Here is a 20,548-nt window from a genome sequence, read left to right as displayed (position 1 = left end):
CTCTTTCGCGCTTCCGGGTGCGTTGAGGCTGTGGTTGCCGTGTTGGTGTCTGGCAAAGCTGCCATGTTGCTTATAGCCGCGCATGCGGCCATGTTAAGTATTAGGAAATGAGTCCGAGTGCGTTAAGGCGGCGCTGTAGGGCCGCATGTGTAATCCCGGTTTTTGAAATGAAGGATCACTAATTCCTTTGGACAGTTTGACACTAACATACTTTTGCCACTAAAGATGTAAGTTCATGTTTCCGTGCACTTGTTTACAAAAATACACCACTACGTATGCTTTTAGGGAAGAGGACTGATGGAACAGAGATACTATGAAGAGATTCAGTTCAGTCGCTCAGTCGTGTCCGGCTCTGCGACCCCATGAACGGCAGCACGCCAGGCCTCCCTGTCCATCACCAACTCCCGGAGTCCACCCAAACCCTTGTCCATAGAGTCGATGATGCCATCCAACCATCTCATCCTCTGTCGTCCCCTTCTCCTCCTGCCCTCAATCTTTCCCAGCATCAGGGTATTTTCCAGTGAGTCAGCTCTTTGCATCAGGTGGCCAAAGTATTGGAGTTTCAGCGTCAACATCAGTCCTTCCAGTGAACACCCAGGACTGATCTCCTTTAGGATGGACTGTTTGGATAAAGAGATTACATATACATATTCTCACTATTATACCAAATCTACAAGTATATGTAACACGTTAAAGTAGAGCCTTCAGGGAACTCTCAGGCTGTTCAGTGGTTAGGAGTTCACACTTTCACTGCCCAGTACCCTGTTTGATCTCTGGTGGGGTGACTTAAGATCCCACAAGTTGGGGAAGGTGGGGGCTAGGTGGGGGGAGGCTAAATTAATAAATAAAATAAGATCAACTCCTCAGAGGGGGTACTAGGGGGCTTCTGGGGTTCTGGTTGTGCTGTGTTTCTTATTGTGGGCATGAACACGTTGTTTAAGAAAATCATCGGAGCCAAACAGTTTGGTATGTGAAATTCTCTGTATAGTAAACTTAAAAACTTTTTTTTTTTAAATGGGATCCTCTGAATGGAAGTATTTGGGAACCATTGTTTTATCAACTCCACAGAATGCCAAACACTGCCAGAAAGAACATCTTCAGAAGGCATGGCCCCTGTTTTCAGAGTCTCTGGTCTGGTAAAGGAGCCAAACCCCACTCCCTTTACTGATATTGAACCATATTTGCAACATAAGGCAGCATGAACATAGGCTTAAAAAACAAACGTGACTGCAAAGAAGGGAGGACACTCCAAGCCCAGATGATCCAAGATGGCATTGGAAAGAGGGTGACATCAAGATTCAGGCTTGAAATGACAGATAGGACTTAAGTAGGTGAAGTGTAAGAAAGAATTCCAGACTAAGAACATGATAAAAGCAAAGGTCTAGACTCGATGTAGCAAAGCTTGGTGCATACCATGTTGAACCAGATTAATTTTGCTAGAACACAGAAAATTATGTTTGGGAATTTGGGAGAATATTTGTTTCCATATTTGAAGCTAGATTGCAAAAGGTACATGTTACCTTGCAATTTATTCAGAATACAACAGGGGACATTTTAAAAGTTGCATATAAAAAAAATTAAAATAAAAATAAAAGTTGCATATAGGGAATATTTTAGGGGAGCTGATATTTTGGTTGAATTGAGATGGGGAAAAAAGTTTAGAGATAGGGGAAATGATTAGTAGCCTATGGTAACAGTTTCACCATAGAATCTTTAAGTCAGAAGCCATCTATGGATAGTAATGGAAAGGAAGGGATGAAAATGAAGAGGGACTACTAACAAGAAAGATGTATATATATTGGAATGTGGTGGTTTCATTCATTTATTCAGCAAATATTTACTGAGTGACCACTATGTGCTAGGTACTGTGCAGATTTAGTAGTGATCAAAATATTCATCTCCATCTCATTTTCTGAATCTAATTTGCCTTGTGTTCCTTTAAGCATTGAAAATGCAGGACACGGAAATGAATATGGGCTCATATGAGCATCTCTGGACATTTAATTTTCAGGATTATACTTAATTAGAAGGAAAAATGGGATTTCCATGACAGCCATGGTTAAGAATTGGCCTTCCAATGCAGGGGACACAGGTTTGATCCCTGGTTAGTGAACTAAGATCCCACATACTGTGGGCAACCAAACCCACATGCGGCAACTAGAGTGCCTGCATGCTGCAACCAAGACTCAGTGCAGCCTTGAAAAAAAAAGAAGAAAAAATGCTATCTTACTCAGCAGAAATACTCTTGGTGAAGTTGGCTGATCAGTACTTCTGAGGGACTGCTTAGCAGTCCCTACTTCTAAGGGACTGCTCTACCTAAGGGGTTTTGCTTTCTTTAATAAACCTGATTCTAACAATGACCCTCAAGAAAGTTGATAAAAAATGCTTTTGCACTCTCATTTAGGATATATTCTGTGTGACCCTATGTTTAGACGCATGTATTATTACTAAAGTAAGATAATCCCATTATTGCTATATTAGAGAACTGTTAGAGTTAATTGTTCACAAATCTGAATCCCTCACTTACTGTAAGATCATTGTTTCTTTCAAGGTCCTGAACACATAGAAATTAAATATATAGTAACTTTATAGCAGTAAAATGAAATAGTCCTGGGGGAGAAAGACAGTATAGGATATAGCTTTGCAGAAGTTGAAGAGAGTTGATTCATCTCAAAGACAGATTTCCACAGGTCATCCCTTAAACTTATAAGCATTTTTGTCTAAGAAAGGAAGAATTTGTTTAGTGGAAGAGATTCAGGCTCTGGTAGAATTCAGGATACGCATGACCTGAATTGCCTCCACTCACCTACAGAGGAAGCCAAAGTGGCAGTACAGGTACTCCTGAAAGTCAGCCAAATTAAGGGGAGCTCCCAGAAGTTTTTGCTTTAACATTCACTTTTTAAACTATTACAGTAATAAACCAGGCAAATTTTAGGAGCACAAGAGGACCACTTAGCATGATCTGCTTATAGAGGGATTTTCTTCTAGAGGCCTCAGGACCAGTTTTCAGCTCAAAAGAAAACCACTGCTTTCTTATCTGGGCCCCCTTATAGCCAGTCTGCATACAACTGTGAGCAGTAAAGAGAGGAGGACTGACTCTCACCCAGACCTCTTTTAGTCCAAAGACTGAAAGCCTAGTTGTGAGCAGATGATTGCTGCGTGCACTACATCTCCTAACTTTCTGGTAATCTCCTAATCTGCGTAGAGTGTTCAGAGTGAGCCACAACAGTAATGGCTCCCATCCCACATACGCTTATGAAGTGTGACTCCACTGTCACTCTTCCCAATGAGGTAAAGCTTGTTTCCTCTCTTGAATCTGAACTGGCCTTCTGACTAGCTTTGGCCAAGAGAAAGTGGCAGAGATGGTATTCTTTGAGCTTCAGATTCTAGCCCTTAAGAAGCCTTGCAGCTTCTGCTTTTGTCATCTTAGAGACCTAGGCCTTTATGCAAGTCCATTTATCCTAATAGCTAAACCACTTGAAGAGAGAGGGAGAAGGAAAGGGAGAAGAGAGGGAAAAAAAGAGAGAGAGAAATTCTAGAGATTGAAAGATGTCAAAAAGAGATCTTGGAGAATGAGACTCTAAGGAGAGAGGTTCCAGCATTCCAGTCATTCAGCTGAGGGGCCAGAAGTGAGTGAGGCCATCTTGGATCCTCCGGCCTAAATTGAAGCTGCTGAGTGAGCTCAGCCCTCACCACCTGGAACACAAACAAGCCATCCTAGTTGAAGCCTGTTCAGACCCATGGACTCACAAGCTAATACATAATTATTTGTAAGACCCTAAGTTTTGGATGGTTTGTTACATAGCAACGGATTACTGAATCATCCACAGTACTGACCGAATAGTACACTTCTTAACTGGTTCTTTGGTCAAATGTTTTCTTTCTTCAGTTTCGTCCTTACTCAGATTTTAAAATTATATAATCAAAAGCACAATGTCCATTGGGGTTAGTAAATCTGTTGTTAAACATTAAGAAAAACAAGAAAATGTAAAAGGAAGTCAAAGTTGGGTCTGAGGGAAAGTCATGTGAGTGAGGTCTCTTCTGGGAATCAGGAGATAGATGTTTACTAAGAAGTTCCAGGGACAGTAAACCAGAATCCTAGGAGTGGAAAATGTGCCAATAGAATTGAGACCTTTTTGAGGGGTGACACAGGTTGAAATCTGGGAGAAGCTGATACTGAGACAAAGTCAGGAGTGCAAAAGTTTTATTGGGAAGTAATACTTGTTAAAAAAAAAAAAGAAGAAGAAGTGGGGAGGAGAGGTGAAGAAAGTGGAATTGGGTTGGGAGAGCTGTCCAAAGCTATCAATGCTGCAGCTGTGATAGTTGCTGACAGACCATTGGGGAGTTTCATGGGAAGAACTGTTCATTAGTCCCATGTTCCCTGGCAATGGCTAAGGCCTATACCACCCACCACCTTGCTTAGTCTTTGACCAGGGGCTGGAGAGGAGGACAACTGGAGGCTGTCCAGGCTCCTTTTTTTGGTCACTCCATGAAGCTTGTGGGATTTTAGTTCCTTCAACCAGGTATCAAACCTGGCCCTTGGCAGAGAGCACAGAGTCCTAACCAGTGGACTGCCATGGAATTCTCTAACCAGGTTTCTTGGAGCTAGGTAGCCAGTTCTTTCTTGAAGGGACATCTTGGAAGTAGCACATATCTGTTTCTGCCAAAGGGGACTTGATGTACCTTATATAGGTTTTTACATGGTAACTCCATTTGTCCTTAGGTCATCGTATAGATTCGGTTAATTTCTTTCAGCATGGTTATTACAAAAGCTCAGTTTAAGAGAACTGTATGTCCCCTCCCCTTTCTATATCTTTGTGTCATTAGTCAGTCATTTCCCTTTATGGAATCCCACAGGCCATTGTGTCTTAGCACAGTATTTGCTACCACCATATAAAAATATGCTTACATTTTTCCTCTTTGACTGAGCTCGCTTTGGGACAGAAGTATGTCTTCTTTACCTTTGTACCTACCTAGCACTTGGTCTCTGAAACAAATCCTCAAAATTGAACTGAATGAATGAGCTAAGAAACTGTCTCTTGCTTCTTATAATAGTCATCCGTTTATCCATCTAGTTCGAACTGAATCCATGATCCCTATTTCAGGTAAAGTGTTTTGCAAGCTGCATTTATTTACATATTCACTGCAGCAGGTTAGAGTTAATTCATTTTCCAAAGAAATGATCAAATGAGAAGTAATTGAGAGTAAGAAAGGATGGGGTTGAAGATGGGGATTGGAGTGGGCTTTGAGGAGGCTCTAAGAGAATAAGATAGAAAAGAAATAAAAGCTGTCAGGGGTCAATGAAAGAAGAAAAAGCCGGGGAGGGAAAGAATGAAAAGTAGATAGAAGGAAAAACAAAGTAGAGCTATGAAGGACGAGGGTAGGGAATCAGGCTCAGGGCTGACCTGCCCAAGGAAGTATCCATTAGTAGAAGCCTCACTGACAGCTGTTATTATAATGAGAACTGGCATCTAAAGAGAGGGCAAGTCTAGTTTAATTAGTTAAATGGCATTATCTATGTCCAGTGAGGGTGGGGAGGTAAGGGAATAGAAGGATTGGTGACCCACCTCCTTCCATTGGCTGAAAGGAAAAACAGATTTATAAAGCTTTGGTAGGGAATTAGGGAGACAGGAGCTGTTTCTTCCCCAAGACTGTCATGTCCTATTCACTAGTACCTTTAAAGGGGAATGGGTACGGCTCCAGGAGGCCATTGTAATTAAACCTCTGTTTAGGAACAGGTTTACTCACGTCTTCCCTTCAGTCTTCCTGCCAGCCTCACTTTAGGAGTCCCGTGATGGAACCAGAAGCAAGTACCACCCCTGAAGGTAGTAGCAGTGAAACTGAGTTTCTGCTGACCTGGGTTCTTAATCCCCTTCTGCAACTGATTGGCTACATGTCTTCAGGCAAATCATTTTACCAGTCCTATCCCTTTAGCACATGGTTTCAGTGATATCTTACAAAAGCAAAAATTAAAAAAAATTCCAGAGGATGTTTTCTTTAGGAAAGCAAGGTCTAAGAGTCTGAACCTTACCATATTGTGGGGACAAAACAAAAAAGAAAAAAAAAAAATATATATATATATATATATATATACACACACACACACAGACACAGCCACCCGCAATGTACTTCCTCTGCTAAAAATTCTCCTTTATATTACTTTGTTGGTAGAAATTATTAGGGTTGAATTATTTTTTCTAATAGTTTGTAACATTAGACCAAGGATCATAAAGATGAATTCACCTTCCTTCTGCAGGTTAACTGATGTCAGCTAGGCTGGCTTAGGTTTCAGGAAGGACTGATAGCATTCAAACTCCAAACAAAACAAAAAACAAAAAAAAAATTCAAAAGCCTGGTGGTGGAAGCATCTAGGCAAAGAGAAAACCTGGACAAACGCTGTAAACAGTGAGCAAATCCTCTACCTTTTGAGAACACAAACACCATTTCAACAAAGAAATTACATTCAGTGGAGGTTGTTTTAGGACAAGGCTGAGCAAATTAAATACTTCACCACCATATGTTCAGCTTTGGCAGGAGATGTAGGTGGTAAGGGAATCTCAATGTTAGGGAATGCCCATATCACACCCCAGCTGGCTATTTAGTCATGAAATAAGGAGAAACACACAAATATTTGGTTAAGACACCTTTAATGAAAAGGGAAAGACACTAGTATCTCCCTTGTCTGCTCTTCACATTTTACTATGTTAGGAAACTCTGGAGCCTACACCTTTGGAGGAGCCATCACGTCAGTCAATAGCAGAAGCTTCACCCCCTCCCCCTCAGAACTCCTGTTCCAGATGATCCTATGTTAAGAGTAAATACTACATCTCATTACAAGACAGAGAGGCAGGGAGGACAGCACCTGGGGCTCCTCTCCCAAAGTCTGGGACTCTATGAACCAGACAGTGACAAAGACACAAACCCAGGTCCATGGACAGGCAAAATGGGGAGGAAGTGGACCTTGAGAGAGGAAGGTGAGGAAAATACAAGGGGCTAGGGAATAAAGGAGGGAGTTATCTAAAACTAGAAGCACACTAGTGCTAGGAAACCCCCCTGACCCACGGTGCACTGTGGCACACTTAAGTCACCTTGAGTCCAAAAGAACATTCATGAGACCCATCGACCTATCCAAATAAGAATGTGAGGTCTCCTCCTTTACATCTCGCCCCTTTATTAATCACATAGGTTTGCACCAAGCCTTACGCTTTACAACACTCAACTCTCCATTAGTCCTTCAACTACCCTCAAGAACAATGCTTGCTAAAGATGTGAACTTCACATTTCCCTCCCCCAAAGAGCCATCCCATGGGAGACCTCGCAGCAAGAATTCCACTTGTTTGCTAACTGTGAGAGGCAAAGATGAAGGATATGAGAAGCTCAAAGTATCTTGGCATATTAACCGGCCAACACTTTTACCTTAATGTGACTAAGACACGAGTGCCTTACTAGCAGGAAGAGTGTCCTGTGCCTTTCATTTCTCCCTACCCCCTGGGGCTGGGCCACGAGACAGATAATTGTTGCATTTTCACTGTTGGCACGTGGAAGGAGAAGGAAGGTACAATCTGCTACTTCTCTTTATGATGGGCTTTCCAGGCACTGTCTTGGATGCAAGAGGTCAAAAGAGGAAAAGGGGAGCTCTCTTCTCCTTGGCTTCTCTGGATCCCACTGCTAGAGGCAACTTCCCGGCCTCAGTTCCTGGGCCAAACAGCACTGGTCGTGCAGGACCTGAAGTGGTAGTGGAGATGGAGATGGAACTGGAAGTTTGGGGCTTGGTGGGCAGGTCACTTGACAGGAAGGTTGTGTCCTGGTTCCAAAGAGACAGCGGGCCCACCCTCACCAGCTGGGAAGGAATGCCCTGGGACAAGAAGCCATGCAGGTTGACCTGGTCACCAGAGAGGAGTGGCCCTAGGCCCTCCAGGGACAGGTGCTGCCCCCTTCGGGGTGGCTGTAATTCCATATGTGGGTGCTCAGGTGCACCTGCCAAAGGGAAGGGAGAGGAGAGGGAAGAAGGGTCATTCTCAGAGAAGCTAGAAAGGGTTCTTCTCGGGAATGTAAAAGCTGTAGCAAGTCTATTTTCCTCAGGTACAATGGATGAAGAGGGAAGAAAAGTTTCTCAGGGGGCAATTGCCGTGAGCTCAGCCATTTTGAAGCTCAAGGATTAGAGAAAAGTCATTAGGGACATCTAAGAACTCAGAGAAACAGACAAATAAAGGCTCAGATCTGGGAGGTCCTTCTATAGAGCTCTCACTTCCTGCTCCTTGGGTCAAGGGGCAGCAGGTACAGAAAAACTGGCTCATGGAATGGTGGGGTCATCTTTTCGGGGAAAGGGAGAGAGCCCTGGGGAAGTGATAGAGGGTGAGCAGCCTGGGACCAAGGAAAGAGCAGCAATATTCTGAGGGCCATGGGGGGCAAAGGGCTGTACCTGGTGGTGGGCCAGCAGCATGTGCTTCTTGAGGGTAGCCCGCTCAAGAAAGCCCTGCCTGCAGAAAACACAAGTGAAGAGCAGCCCCTCCTTGGGGTGGGTTTTCTGATGCTCCTCCAGAGCTGCTTGGGTGGGAAAGGTCTGGCCACACACCTCACAGGCCTTTCGGCCACTGCTCTCCCCGGGCTCCTTTCTCATCACTTCCTGCAGGCTCAGCTCCTCCACCAAGGGGGTGCTGCTGCCTTCCCCTTCAAGGGCCAGCGCTGACCCTGGGCTGGAGCTCCTCTCCGGTTTTGCCCCCTCTTCCGTGCCTCCGGCAGCATCACTGCCTCCCTGCTCCTTTGGCTGTGTCTGATCCAGGGTGTCAGCTGGTGGCGGCGGCAGCAGACACGGCTGCTGAATGGTCTTCTCATTAGTGTCCATCTCCTTCCCAGCTGTGGTCACCGCTGCCACAGTCCCCACTTCCTCCTCAGTGCCAGAGGCCTCTTCTGAATCACCTCGCACGGATATGGCCTTCTCCCCTCCACTTTCAGAGCCTCTTCCGGCCAGGGAATCTTCATCAGTCACATCTTCTTCCTCTTCTTCATCCTCTTCCTCTTCTTCAGACAACTCCTCCTCTGGGGATGGCTGCTGGGATGGCTGCTGGGGGAAGCCCCCCGCTCCGGAGACTGTCGATTGCTCAGAGCCGTTCTCCTGGGCAGCTCCCCCCGCTTCCGGGAGTGCAGTGCCACCATTGGGGATCTGGCCCCCCAGGTGCATCCGAACATGCTGCTGCAGAGTAACAGCGTTGGTGAACTTCTTCTGGCAAATGGGGCAGGAGTTCTGGGCCCGGGCAGCTGGACTAGCCTTATGGCCCACGAAATGTGCACGCAGATTGCCTCGGGTAGAGAAAGCTCTGCCACACACTTTGCATTTGAAGGGCCGCTCACCTCCATGCTGACCGTAATGCAGGCGCAGTGCCCGAGGACAGCTCAGCACCCGGAGACAAATGACACACTGGTTGGGTCCAGATGAGGCTGATGATGAAGCTGCAGGGGCAGAGGTTGTGGGGGCACCCGAGGCAGTAGAGGCCACTGCCACAGCTCCTTGACGGTCAATCTTTTCTACCAGCTGCTGAAGCTTGGAGGTCTCGGAGGGTGAAGCCCCCAAGGGCTCCAGCACATAAGGGAAGGGGAAGCTACCAGTGGACTTCAAGTGGTTGGTAAGCAGGGCCCAGCTGGGTAGCGATGTCACCAGCTTACTTAGCTGCATGCGGGTTGCTGCACCACTTTCTGCCACCCCGGCGATGGCTGAGCCCTCACTCCCCGGCGGGGTGTTTTCATCCGCTTTATTCTTTGGCTCTACTGCTTTCATGAGCACAAACTTATTGAAAGCAGGAAGCGCAGGGGCCGTAGTGGTGCCTGCACCGGTGGAGAGCAGCGTGAGGCTCTCTGTGGCACTGAGGGCGGCGGTGGAGGCCACCAGAGGCTTGCGTTCCACACCTCCACCCGGCACAGCTGCCTCCTCCTCAGCCTTCTCTGGCGGCACCGACATACCATAGGGCAGGCCGCTGCTGGTGATAACATAGTCGAGATGCTCTGGAACCGGGTGAGGGTTCATCTGCACATGTGGGTACTTCTCCCGATGCCGGTGGAAATGCACTTTGAGGTTGCCTCGCGTGGTAAAGCGGTTGCCACACACATTACACTTATAGGGTCTCTCGCCTGTGTGGGAACGCAGGTGGATCTGCAGGGCACTGTCACTACCAAATACTTTGGCGCAGAAGCGGCACTTGTGCCTCCCACCGGGCTTCTCCAAGGGGCCCATCACTTCCCCATAACCCAACTCTCCACCTCCATTCTTTGGCTTCAGGAGCCCTGGGGAAGCAGCAGCCTCGAGGCCCCGGGCTGCCCCAAGACACTGCGCTGCCAGGAGTCCTGTAGTGCCTGGGAATGCCAGGTGAGGCGAGGCAATCAGCTGATCCGTGCTGCCCGACAGGGCCGGGGAGGCTGCAGGGGTGGGTTTGTGGCTTCGCCCGACCACACCAGCAGAAAAAGGGTGCTGTGACCCCAAGGGGTGGTAAAGGTGGAAGAAAGCCTGCTTGGGTGCTTCTGCCCCTGAGGAGGAGGTGGAGGAAGGTGCCAGTGTTTTGCCAGTTTGGACAGGCTTGATGGGACTGAAGAGAGGCAGCAGGGGCTTGGTGGAGGAGGCAGTCCCTGTCCCAGGTAGCTCCGAGGGACTGGAAGGGGTGCCCACTGTCTGGCCTAAGGAGCCTAGCAGCAGCACCTGCCGGCAGATTTGCTCAGTCATCTGCATCTGATGAATCTGGCGCTGCTGCAGCACCCGGAGTTCTTCCAAGATCAGAGGGATGTTCAAGTGGCCACTGCCTACCCCTGAGGGGGGAGGAGGAGGCGGAGGAGGAGGGGGTGCAGGGGTGGACTCCGGCGGTAATGGAGTCGCTCCCAGCTTGGGGCTGGCCAAGATCAGGCCCCCACCTCCCCCAGCTGCTGTACCTGTGGCAGCAATGAGGAAGTGCCCGGAAGACTCCTCTCCCCTCCGCTCGGGGCCCCAGGTGGGATCTGTGGGTACAGAGGACGCGCAGTCCGAGGGGTTGCTTTGCTCGGCCTCCATGGCCTGCGGACTACTGTGGCCCTCAGGCCGAGGCTCGCAAGAGGTCGAAGAGTTGTTGGGGTTCTCCTGGCCCCCAATTATCACCATTACAGGGGGATCAGTAGAACATGCATTCTGGTGGGCGAGGAATTCAGCTGGGTCAGTGAATTGTGCGCAGCACTTGGCACAGACTTGGGGGTGGTCGTCCTCGCTCACATCACCTGGGGAAGAACACAAGGAGAGAGCGTGGGTGGTGCGGTTGGGATGGATATACACAGGCTGTAATTAACAAGGAGCCCAGTAACCGCTAGTGGGGGTGGGGAGATGAGCTCACCATCAGGCCGTGCAGAAGGCTAGAGCTCAGGGCTGACCCGCCTGGACACGACACGCCAGCACTGGGGGCCAGGAAGGAGAGGAGCGGGCATGCACAAGCTACTGTCCCCCTTCTATCCCCTCGCACCCCGGGTCACCGGCGGGCGGAAGGACAAGCTGGGAGGACCGGGTCCTGGGCAGAGAATCGTCCGTTTTATCTCGTCCACCGAAAGTCCTTTCCCCCTCGCCCAGCGCACCCCCTCCACCCCTACCCCTGCAGGGCCCTACCGCACCTCCAAGCTCCGCCGGCTCCCCGCAGGGCCCCCCGAGACGAGCGCTCCTCCCGGCTTCGTGCGCCATGGTTGTGCGGGAGGTGCAGGGCCGGGTGGAGTGGGAGACAATGGGTATCCGGATTGGGGGAGGCGGCACTGGCCGCCCGGGCTGCAGCAGCCTCTGCACCCAGCGGCCCGGACTGCAGAGATGGAGATCGCGGCGGGGGCAGGGCGCAGCGGAGGAGGGGGAGGGGAGCGAGGAGACGCGGAGGAGGGGAGGAGCTGGAGCCAGAAAGCTGGGAGAGGGGAGATGGGGGAGGAGCTGCTGGGAAGGGGAGTCTGTGGGGAGGAGTTGCTGGGGAGGGAGGCGGGAGCTGGGGAAGAAGAGAGGGGGCGGGGGACGGGTGTACGGGGGCGGGAGCCCAGAGCACAGGAGGGTTTCCGGTAGGCTCAGTGACAGGTGCTGTGGGGCCTGGTGGGGGTCCACCTATCCTTGCCCTCTGCTAGCTCCCCCATCTCCAGATGTCTTTGCCCAGACCGGCCCGCCCACCTCCCCAGCAAGCTCAAGGGGGCGCAGTAGGAAACACAGCCTTGCTCAATAGAGCAGAGCGATAGGCTTCTCTTATTTTCCTTCGGATAAAGGATCCGCTGAGCCTGGAAAACGTGGACTCCAGAGAGGGTGGTCTGAGGGCCAGAGCGAGAGGGGGGGGGGTCCCAGAAAATCCACCCCTTATCTACACACATTCACACCGCCCCTGCAAATGCCCCAAGTTTTGTCCTGTTTTCTTCACCTCCATTCCCACCCTACCCCCACACCCCCTCTACAAAAGAAGCTTCTCAGGGTGGGAGGCTGAGAGGTAGAATTTCCAAGGAAGTCGATTCAGGACTCTTCTCTGCGGAACACTAAGCCCCTTTACTCCCCGCCCCTCCTCCCCCAGAATAATAGCTGAATGCAAGTTATTCCACGGATCACCCAGCCCACACCTCATTTACAGAGTTCATGCTTATTAAAGGAGTCATCTCCTATTTAGTTTCCTCTTCTCTACCCTTCTTCCTCCGTTGTCCTTCTCTAGCAACGCAGACACTATTACGGATGTGCTGTTTGGGGGTGATGCTAGTTTGCAGAGGCCCACCTAGCTTTAACCTGGGGGGAAGGGAACTCCTCCCGAAACAATGGGGAAAATGCAGTAGGAGGGAGCTACCAGGCAGCCTCTCGGGGCCTAAAGTCCCTCTTAGCCCCAGGCTGGGTTGAATGCCTAGAAATAACACCTGCTCACTGCACAGAGGTGGCCTCCTATTAGGAGAGAGGATTAAGGGCGTAAAATGCCTCCTGGACCAGGTACTCTGCATTCCCTTCCTATCTTGAAATGAGCCTTAATGGCTTTCCAACTTCCTTAAAAGAGCTTATCTTTCTTACAGGAGGTGATAAGTCCTTAGTTCAGTGTTTTGCCTGGGCATCAGTAAATCCACCTTGTTCTAATCCCAGTTCCGTTCTTGCCTGGCTGGTAAATTGAGGCGTGGTGGGCAGTCACACCATGACTGCACTGCCATTTCCTTTTTTGTAAAGTGGTAATATTGTAGCTATGTTGGCTTCATCAGAGAAATATAGTGGGGATAAAATAATCTATATATATAGGACTTCAAATTTTGGGAGGAGTCCTAAATATTATGAATTAAAGAACTTATATTTAAGTGGCAAAAAAAAAACCAAAATAAGCTAAAATACATATATATTCAAATTAGGTCTGTTTTCATGTTGCCTATTAATTTATTTTAATTTATTTATTTTTGGCCAAGCTGTACGGCTTACTCAGGATCTTAGTTCCCTGAACCCAGGTCCTTGGTAGCATAAGCGTGGCATCCTAACCACTGGACTGCCAGGGAATTAGCAATCTTATTCATTTCTGAGGCTAATATCATTGGCATATGTTAAGAGTAGGAAGTCTTTTGGGGTGGGAGCTGTAATAGCCATTTCCTTCTCCAAATATTAATGTTAGTATAATGTAATATTAATATTAGGCTTTCCAGGTGGCGCTAGTGGTAAAGAATCCATCTGCCAATGCAGGAGAGGCAAGAGACATGGGTTTGATTCTTGGGTTGGAACGATTCCCTGGAGTAGGAAAAGGCAATCCACTCCATTATTCTTGCCTGGAAAATTCCATGGACAGAGGAGCCTGGCAGGCTACAGTCCATGGGGTTGCAAAGAGTCAGACATGACTGAACACACACACTGAGTTGTATATAATATAGACATAGTTGAATGTTAATATTAGTATAATATTAATAATGTCCACTTTCATTGAAAACATTGTACTGAATTGTTTTGAAACTTCAGATAAACACAAGGGTCTTGATACTGTAGACAATGGCTCTGAAACAGAGGAGCTCCAGGCTTCCAGACCTGACCAGGGAGGGAGAGAGGATTCTGTGTCAATTATGGTAAGTCACAGGTTAACTGCAATGTTGTTTATTTTTATAGATAAGGAAGTTGAAGCTTGGAGAGGTTAAGTGACTTTTCCAAGTTCACACAGTAATTCAGTGCAGCAAACATTCAGAGTTTTGACTCCTGTCCAATACTTTCCCAAGCACATCAACATTGTGTAGCTTCCCTAAGCTAGAGAAAGGGCCTTGTGTGGTTCCTACCTGCCATTTGCTCTGCAGCCTCAGTGAGAGAGAAGGAATCAGATGGACTCTTTCTACTGAGCATTTGTTAATTAGCATTGAATGTTTGATATCAAGTTGCTGTTTTGTCAAGTCTTCCAACAAGAAAAGAAATCCTTTTCTTTTCATCTTCTCCTGGGAAACACTGTCCCCTTTCTAGCTCTTTAATGAAACTTGCTTTCTGATGTGTAATTTGATCTGCACTCTTCTTAAAGGTAAATTCAGTCCCTGTTGAAAGGTGATGGATCAACAGCCACCTGTAAGAGGAGCCCTCTTTTTCTTAGCACTTTGCACTCACTGCCTATCCTGAAAAGGGGGGTGGGATTCTTAGGCAGACACGAATGAAATCATAAACACAGGACTAAACAAACCTGGTAATGGTGTCCCTAGATAGCAGATAAGGTGAAGTAAGCTACCCTGGGTCACATGCAAAGTCTGGGATGGACACAGGACTGAGACCTGGATATGCTGGTTTAAATTTATAAAGAGCTGAAATACAAGGAAAAATGAAATCAGGTGACTCTCTAAATCTGGTGGCTCATCAAACTTAGGAAAGGATGGCTCGGAAAACAGAAAAATCGGTGTGTAGCAGGTAGACTTGAACACAGGTTCTCAAACTTTGCTGCCCATTAGAATTACTGGAAGAGCTTTTAAAAATTGCAGTGGCCAGGCTGTGTGTGCGTGCATGCTAAGTCTGATGCTTTGTGAAGATATGAACTGTAGCCTGCCAGGCTCCTCTGTCTGTGTGATTCTCCAAGCAACAATACAGGGTAGCCATTTCCTCCTCCAAGGAATTTTCCGGACCCAGGGATTGAATCTGCATCTCTTAGGTCTCCTACGTTGGCTGGTGGGATCTTTACCACTAGAGCCACCTGGGAAGCCTGGCCAGGGTGGGTCTAGGCATCAATGTTTGTAATGTTCCTCAAGTGATTCCAATGTACAGCCAAGGAGGAGAACCATAGTGTGTATCAGAGGAGTGCCTTTCCCAGCAAACCTTCCACCCTGCTTCTCACAAATCTTCAAAGTGGAAAAGTAGAAAGTGCTGTAATGTCTGACTCTTTTGTGACCCCATAGACTGTAGCCTGCCAGGCTCCTCTATTCATGAGATTTCACAGGCAAGAATACTGGAGTGGGTTGCCATTTCCTTCTTTAGGGGATCTTCCCGACCCAGGGATCAGATCCGTTTCTCCTGCATTGCTGGAGAATTCTTTACTGCTGAGCCACCAGGGAAGGTCACAAATCTTACCTGTGTTCAACTTTACAAAAATCAGGACATAAGTAAAATGAGTTGCTCAGTGCAAAATAAAATCTGCCTGTTGGGTTCTCTCTCTACTCTGACCACAGGTACATTTTGACTCTCTTGTGCCGTGCTTCCATGAACAGAAATTGACATGATATACACTCGACTAAGAGTTTAGGTGACTGTATGTGCATCTTGAGCCATACTTCTAATTGTAAAATGAAAGGCTTTGTTCTACACAGAGTTCAGGCACCATCCATCCAACCACTAAAGAAAGGAGCATACTATGTAAGCCCTGCCTAAACTTACTGTTAATGTTGGACCAACACCAATTGATAGTATCCCCAATTATGAGTTGATCCTATAACTGCTGCTACAGAGGACTTCTAAGGGAGAATAAATGATCTCTTCCTCACTCCTCTCTCCTAAATGCATCCACATACTCCTCTGTCGCTCACACCTAGTAAGTGTACCCTTGACCTGTGCAACACAGTGGACAAATAGGCACAGGTACATCTGGTGCAAAGTGAGAAAAATATATGTTTCCAGAATAAGAATATCTTAGATCAAACACACAAAAAAAGGTTGGTTTGTTTTTTTTTTTTTTTTTAAAAACAGGCATTTTTCTGTTATCAAAGGACTCGGCACTTAACATGGAATTCATACTGTTTTGAAGCTGGAAGTGACTTTAGAGATCTGACCTCTCACTGAGCGCAGTGATTGAGAATGTCAGCTCTGAATCAGGCCTCAGTTAAAGTGCCAGCACTTTCTAATCTTTGTGACCTTGGGAAAAGTTTCTTAATTTCCCCAAGGCTTGGATTTCTTTTTAAAATGGGGGTATAGCAACAAAAAGGCATGAAATTCTTATACAGTGCCGCAACATAGATGAGACTTGAAAACACTGCGCTGAGTGAAATAAGCCAGATGGAAATAAGCCACTCAAATGGACACATATTGTATGGTTTCATTATGGGAGATCCCTAGAATTGGTAAGTTCACAGAGACAGAAAGTCGAATGGTGATTTCCTGGGGCCGGTGGGTTGGGTGAAGCAAATGGGGAGTTATTATTTAATGGGTATACAGTTTCAGTTTTGCAAGATGAAAGAGCTCTGAGATGGCTGGTAGTGATGTCACACAGAATTGTGAATATACTTAATGCCACTGAATTGTATGCTTAAAAATGAAAAATTTTGTATCACCATAAATTAAAGTCATTTTAATGGAGGTAATAATAATAGCAGAGAAATAAACAAAAGGAAATCTATAAACGGCATAGCATAGTACCTGACAAATAGTAAATGCTGGGCAAATATTAGTAATGAGTATTATTCTGTAAAGACTAAAAGCTGAAGCCCTGGGAGAAGGCTGGACTTGTCTAAGGTCACAAAACTTCCAAGTCCAAGCTGGACTGAAAACCAGGTTTTGGGCTTCCTTATCCAGTGCTCTATTGTACCCTGCCTGAGTACTTTCTATCTACTCAGAAATGTTTTCTTTTTGACCCAGGAGTGCCTAGGGCTTAAAGGCTCAGGGATCAATACTCCAAGAGAGGATGCTGTAAAGAGAACAGGACCCTCACAACTCTATTTTTGCCTTCTTTCCCCTTTTGCTGCTCTTGATATCTGCCAACTGCCATTTCTCCCCCTAGATCTGTTTGGCTGTTGTCCTGGTTTCTGCTTCTCACTAAATATCTGGGTTTCTGATGGTTTCCTTTATTTCCCAGATGCACTAGTTTACATTCTCCCTATTCACATCCCTTATGTTCTCTATTCCAGACTTCTAGACTCTGTAGGGAAGAGAGGAATTTTTTTTCTCTCCAGAGTTTTTAAGTAAATAGACTATTTCCTTCTCATCACTTATGTGCAATTACTATTCTGTTAGGTTTTTGGTGTTCTGGTCAGGGAAGCTGAACAAAAAGAGGACTGGAAAACAGGTTTTTCAGACTGTGTCTTGGTGATATCTTAGGTCACTGCAGAGATGAGGCTTTTAAAATGTGCAACAAAGGCTCAGCATTTGCTTGTCACATAGGGCAAACATTGCTTAAAGGAAGGCAAAGACTCCTGAAAGCTTTAGTGGCATCCTAGCCTACTAAATAAATGTCTGTTGATGGTCATGATGATGCCCATAGCTCCACAGGTACACCTGTAAAATAAGAGCCCTCCCTACCTAATTTGGGGGCGTGCAGAACAAAAAAAAATGTCCCTGGGGTAGAAGGAAAACTCAGGAGCCCGAAGATCATGTGAGTGAATAGAAACCCTATCTGTATATCTTATAAAAGCACTAAGGAATTTTAGATTTGATCAAATATTAGCCACCTCATCTTACATATGAGACCCCATTACACCCCAGGTCATGGTAGTAGCGCAAGGATCTTTCACTCTCAGGAGAATTCTGAACAGAAAACCCATCGGCTTTCTTAAGATTAACTACTGCTTTCTTGCTCCTGACATTTGTGTTTTTAACTTTTATGGCTCAAAGGCAAAATTTCAACTGCAATTCTTTGCTGCCATTGAGTTCAGGCCTGTACTGTTTCCATGGGGACGGCTTTGCAGCAGCATTCCGCGCCCCCAGGTGTTCACAGCCACAAGTGGGAGCTACAGCTCAAGGGGCTGGAGAATCCTCTCAGGGCGGTAGGGAAAGAATTTGTAGCTTCCTCCCAGACTTTTCCTCAGCAGTGGTGTAGGGAATGGGTGAGCTGAGGAAGTGGGGAGAGAGGGGAGAGAGGAGGAAAGGAGGACGCCTCTGGGGGGGATTCAGTATTGTTCCGCAATCCAACCAGCAGGGGAGCAGGACTGTAAGGCAACTCCGAGGCTCTGGGGGAAGTCTCCTGTAGAGCAGCGGGAGGAAACATCCGGCCTACAGCCGCATTAAGGCGGGGGCTAATGTGTCCCAGGAGGGAAGGATGCCACCAGCATGAACCTCTTAATACTGGCACAGTGGGATCCCAGTAAAGCACTGACTTGAAGGGGATGTGTTCTCTACACAAAAGCCAATATGTCTGTAGCATGTGGCACACTGACTTGATCTCAAGTCTTTTTTTTTTTTTTTACAGCAGGTGAGAACATAAATTTAATCCATGCTTTAGTTTTAGCCACTCCAAATACATTATCCTAGAGGTTTCCATGACACATATCTCATAAAGAAATGCTGAAGTTCACCAAGAGTTCCCAGAGCTTTGGTCTTATTTCAGAATTTGCAGGAAGTGCCACTGCACTCACATATAACAATAATACTCACATATTAAGTACTTATTTATGCTAGGCACTGTACCACATGTATTAAGCACTTATTTATGCTAGTTATTTTTATAAGTGTACTAAAACATGTATTAACTCAATAACCCAATGAGATAGTAATCAGTATATTCATCCCCATTTTACAGATGAAGAAACTGAGACATAGAAAAGCAAAGTAAATCCACAAAGGCTGCACAGCTAACCAAGAGGTAGAGCCAGGATTTGAATCTTGAAATTCTGCCTTCAGAATCCTTGTGTTTATTCCTATATTACATTGTTGAGTGAATCAGCTGTTTGCTAAATAAATAGCTTATCCCTGAGTCAGTGTGAAATACATAGCCATACCAGATTATCCAAAACTTCCTCATTCCTAAGAAGTACCTGGATATTTGCAAAGATACAGATTCCCAGACTCTAGCCCACATCTACCCACAACCAAGCAAGCTTGGAAAACCCTAATTTAGGTGGAGTGTGTACTACTAGCTCTGATTATCATGAAAACAAGGTTTCTGTCCTGATTATGCCTGTTTTTGAGACTGAGCAATGTCACTGCTCAGTATCTTAGTTACTCTGTTGGCTGCCTCTTACTTACTGGAATGTTATAAGAATACATGAAAATTTCCCCCCTCATAAAGAAAATGTTACATAAATGATAATATCCTCATAAAATGATATGCATGTATTAAAATGCATGTATGTTAACGCATACAGTTTTTTTAGCTTGGCTTTACTTGAAGCATCCACCTAAGGCCCTCATCCAGACCTTTCCTCTAGCCTCTACCCTAGGTGACACAGATACACACTCCAAACTAGGCTGCATCTGACCGACATTAGCTCTCTCCCTCTGGGAGCTCTGATCTGTTCTCTGCGCAGCCCAACAATAAGAAACTTTTTTCTCCTCTCCCTCAGGGGAACCTTCACGTTCATCCAATTCATTCTCTTGCAACCCAACTCTCCAGAAAGAAAAGGGGGGCGGGAATCCCACCCCTAAGAGACGGGTCTTCAGGTCTGAGAAGGTTACTTAGCAACGGGCACAAAGACCAGTGAGCAAAGGGGGACCTGGGGAGAAAACTCTTGGGTGGGGAGACAGAGCCAGTTTGAAAACTCCATTTCATCCAAAGAAAAGCAACATGGAAAACAAACAGAATCAACCCTGAGAAAAGCCAAGCGGGGCTCCACTCCAGCGCAGGTCATCATCTCCTTACTCCCTGCGACTCAACTCTTTCAACCCCCTAGTGACCAAGTCCTCCCCCTGGTTTCGCCCATGGCCCGGGTGCCCTCCCCTTGCCCTGGCCTGACCCACACAGGCTTGGACTCGGCCCCCACCCCCACCCCTCCCCGGCACCCACCGTTCTCAGACGCGCTGGGACCTTCGCAGTCCGAGATTAACTGTTGGGGTTTCCGCTGCTTTCGCCGAGACATTCCCGGGTAGAGAGAGGTGGGACAGGGAGGGACAACGCTCACTTAGTCTGAATCGGGGTGACCTGGTCAGGTCTTCCCCCTAGGTCTGAAGCCAACTGATGCCTCTCCCCCAGTGCCAATCACTGTGAAGCAGAGATGTTCTCGCTTCCCAGGGACAGACAGACAGACACGCGCGCGCTCTGATTCTCAGTCTCTGACTCTCTCTCAATCTCTGCAAGTCTTTAAAGGGGAGACGCCCCCTTTTTTTTTCTTCAGCTTCTTCCCTACGCTTCTGCAGCTCCCATTGTAAAAGCAAAAATCCTAATCTTTCCGCACACTCTTTTCTTTTGTACTGCAGAGGAAAGGATTTAACCCTCTCCTCCCTGCCTGGGTTCCGGGCCTCTCGCTCTGCTGTCTG

The 20,548-nt window shown here is 46.9% G+C and overlaps 1 protein-coding gene across 2 annotated transcripts; it reads right to left on the bottom strand.

The window, feature by feature from the left end:
- Window positions 1-6,630: 6,630 nt before the first annotated feature.
- Window positions 6,631-20,346, bottom strand: SALL2 (spalt like transcription factor 2). Of its 2 annotated transcripts, none has more exons than XM_042252157.1 (2): window positions 20,079-20,346; window positions 6,631-11,232 (listed from the first exon to the last, which is right to left on the bottom strand). In XM_042252157.1, the coding sequence occupies exons 1-2, from the start codon at window positions 20,149-20,151 to the stop codon at window positions 8,294-8,296; spliced, it is 3,012 nt and encodes a 1,003-aa protein (XP_042108091.1). In that variant the 5' UTR covers window positions 20,152-20,346; the 3' UTR covers window positions 6,631-8,293. The 2 variants fall into 2 exon arrangements, with proteins under 2 accessions (XP_042108091.1, XP_027825915.1); XM_027970114.3 differs by lacking the exon at window positions 20,079-20,346 and adding an exon at window positions 11,617-11,805.
- Between the last annotated feature and the right edge of the window lie 202 nt (window positions 20,347-20,548).

This window comes from Ovis aries, chromosome 7 (genome assembly GCF_016772045.2).
Source record: "Ovis aries strain OAR_USU_Benz2616 breed Rambouillet chromosome 7, ARS-UI_Ramb_v3.0, whole genome shotgun sequence".
Lineage (NCBI taxonomy): Eukaryota > Metazoa > Chordata > Mammalia > Artiodactyla > Bovidae > Ovis > Ovis aries.
Note: the sequence above shows the minus strand (reverse complement) of the source record. Positions and strands in the feature narration are given on the sequence as shown.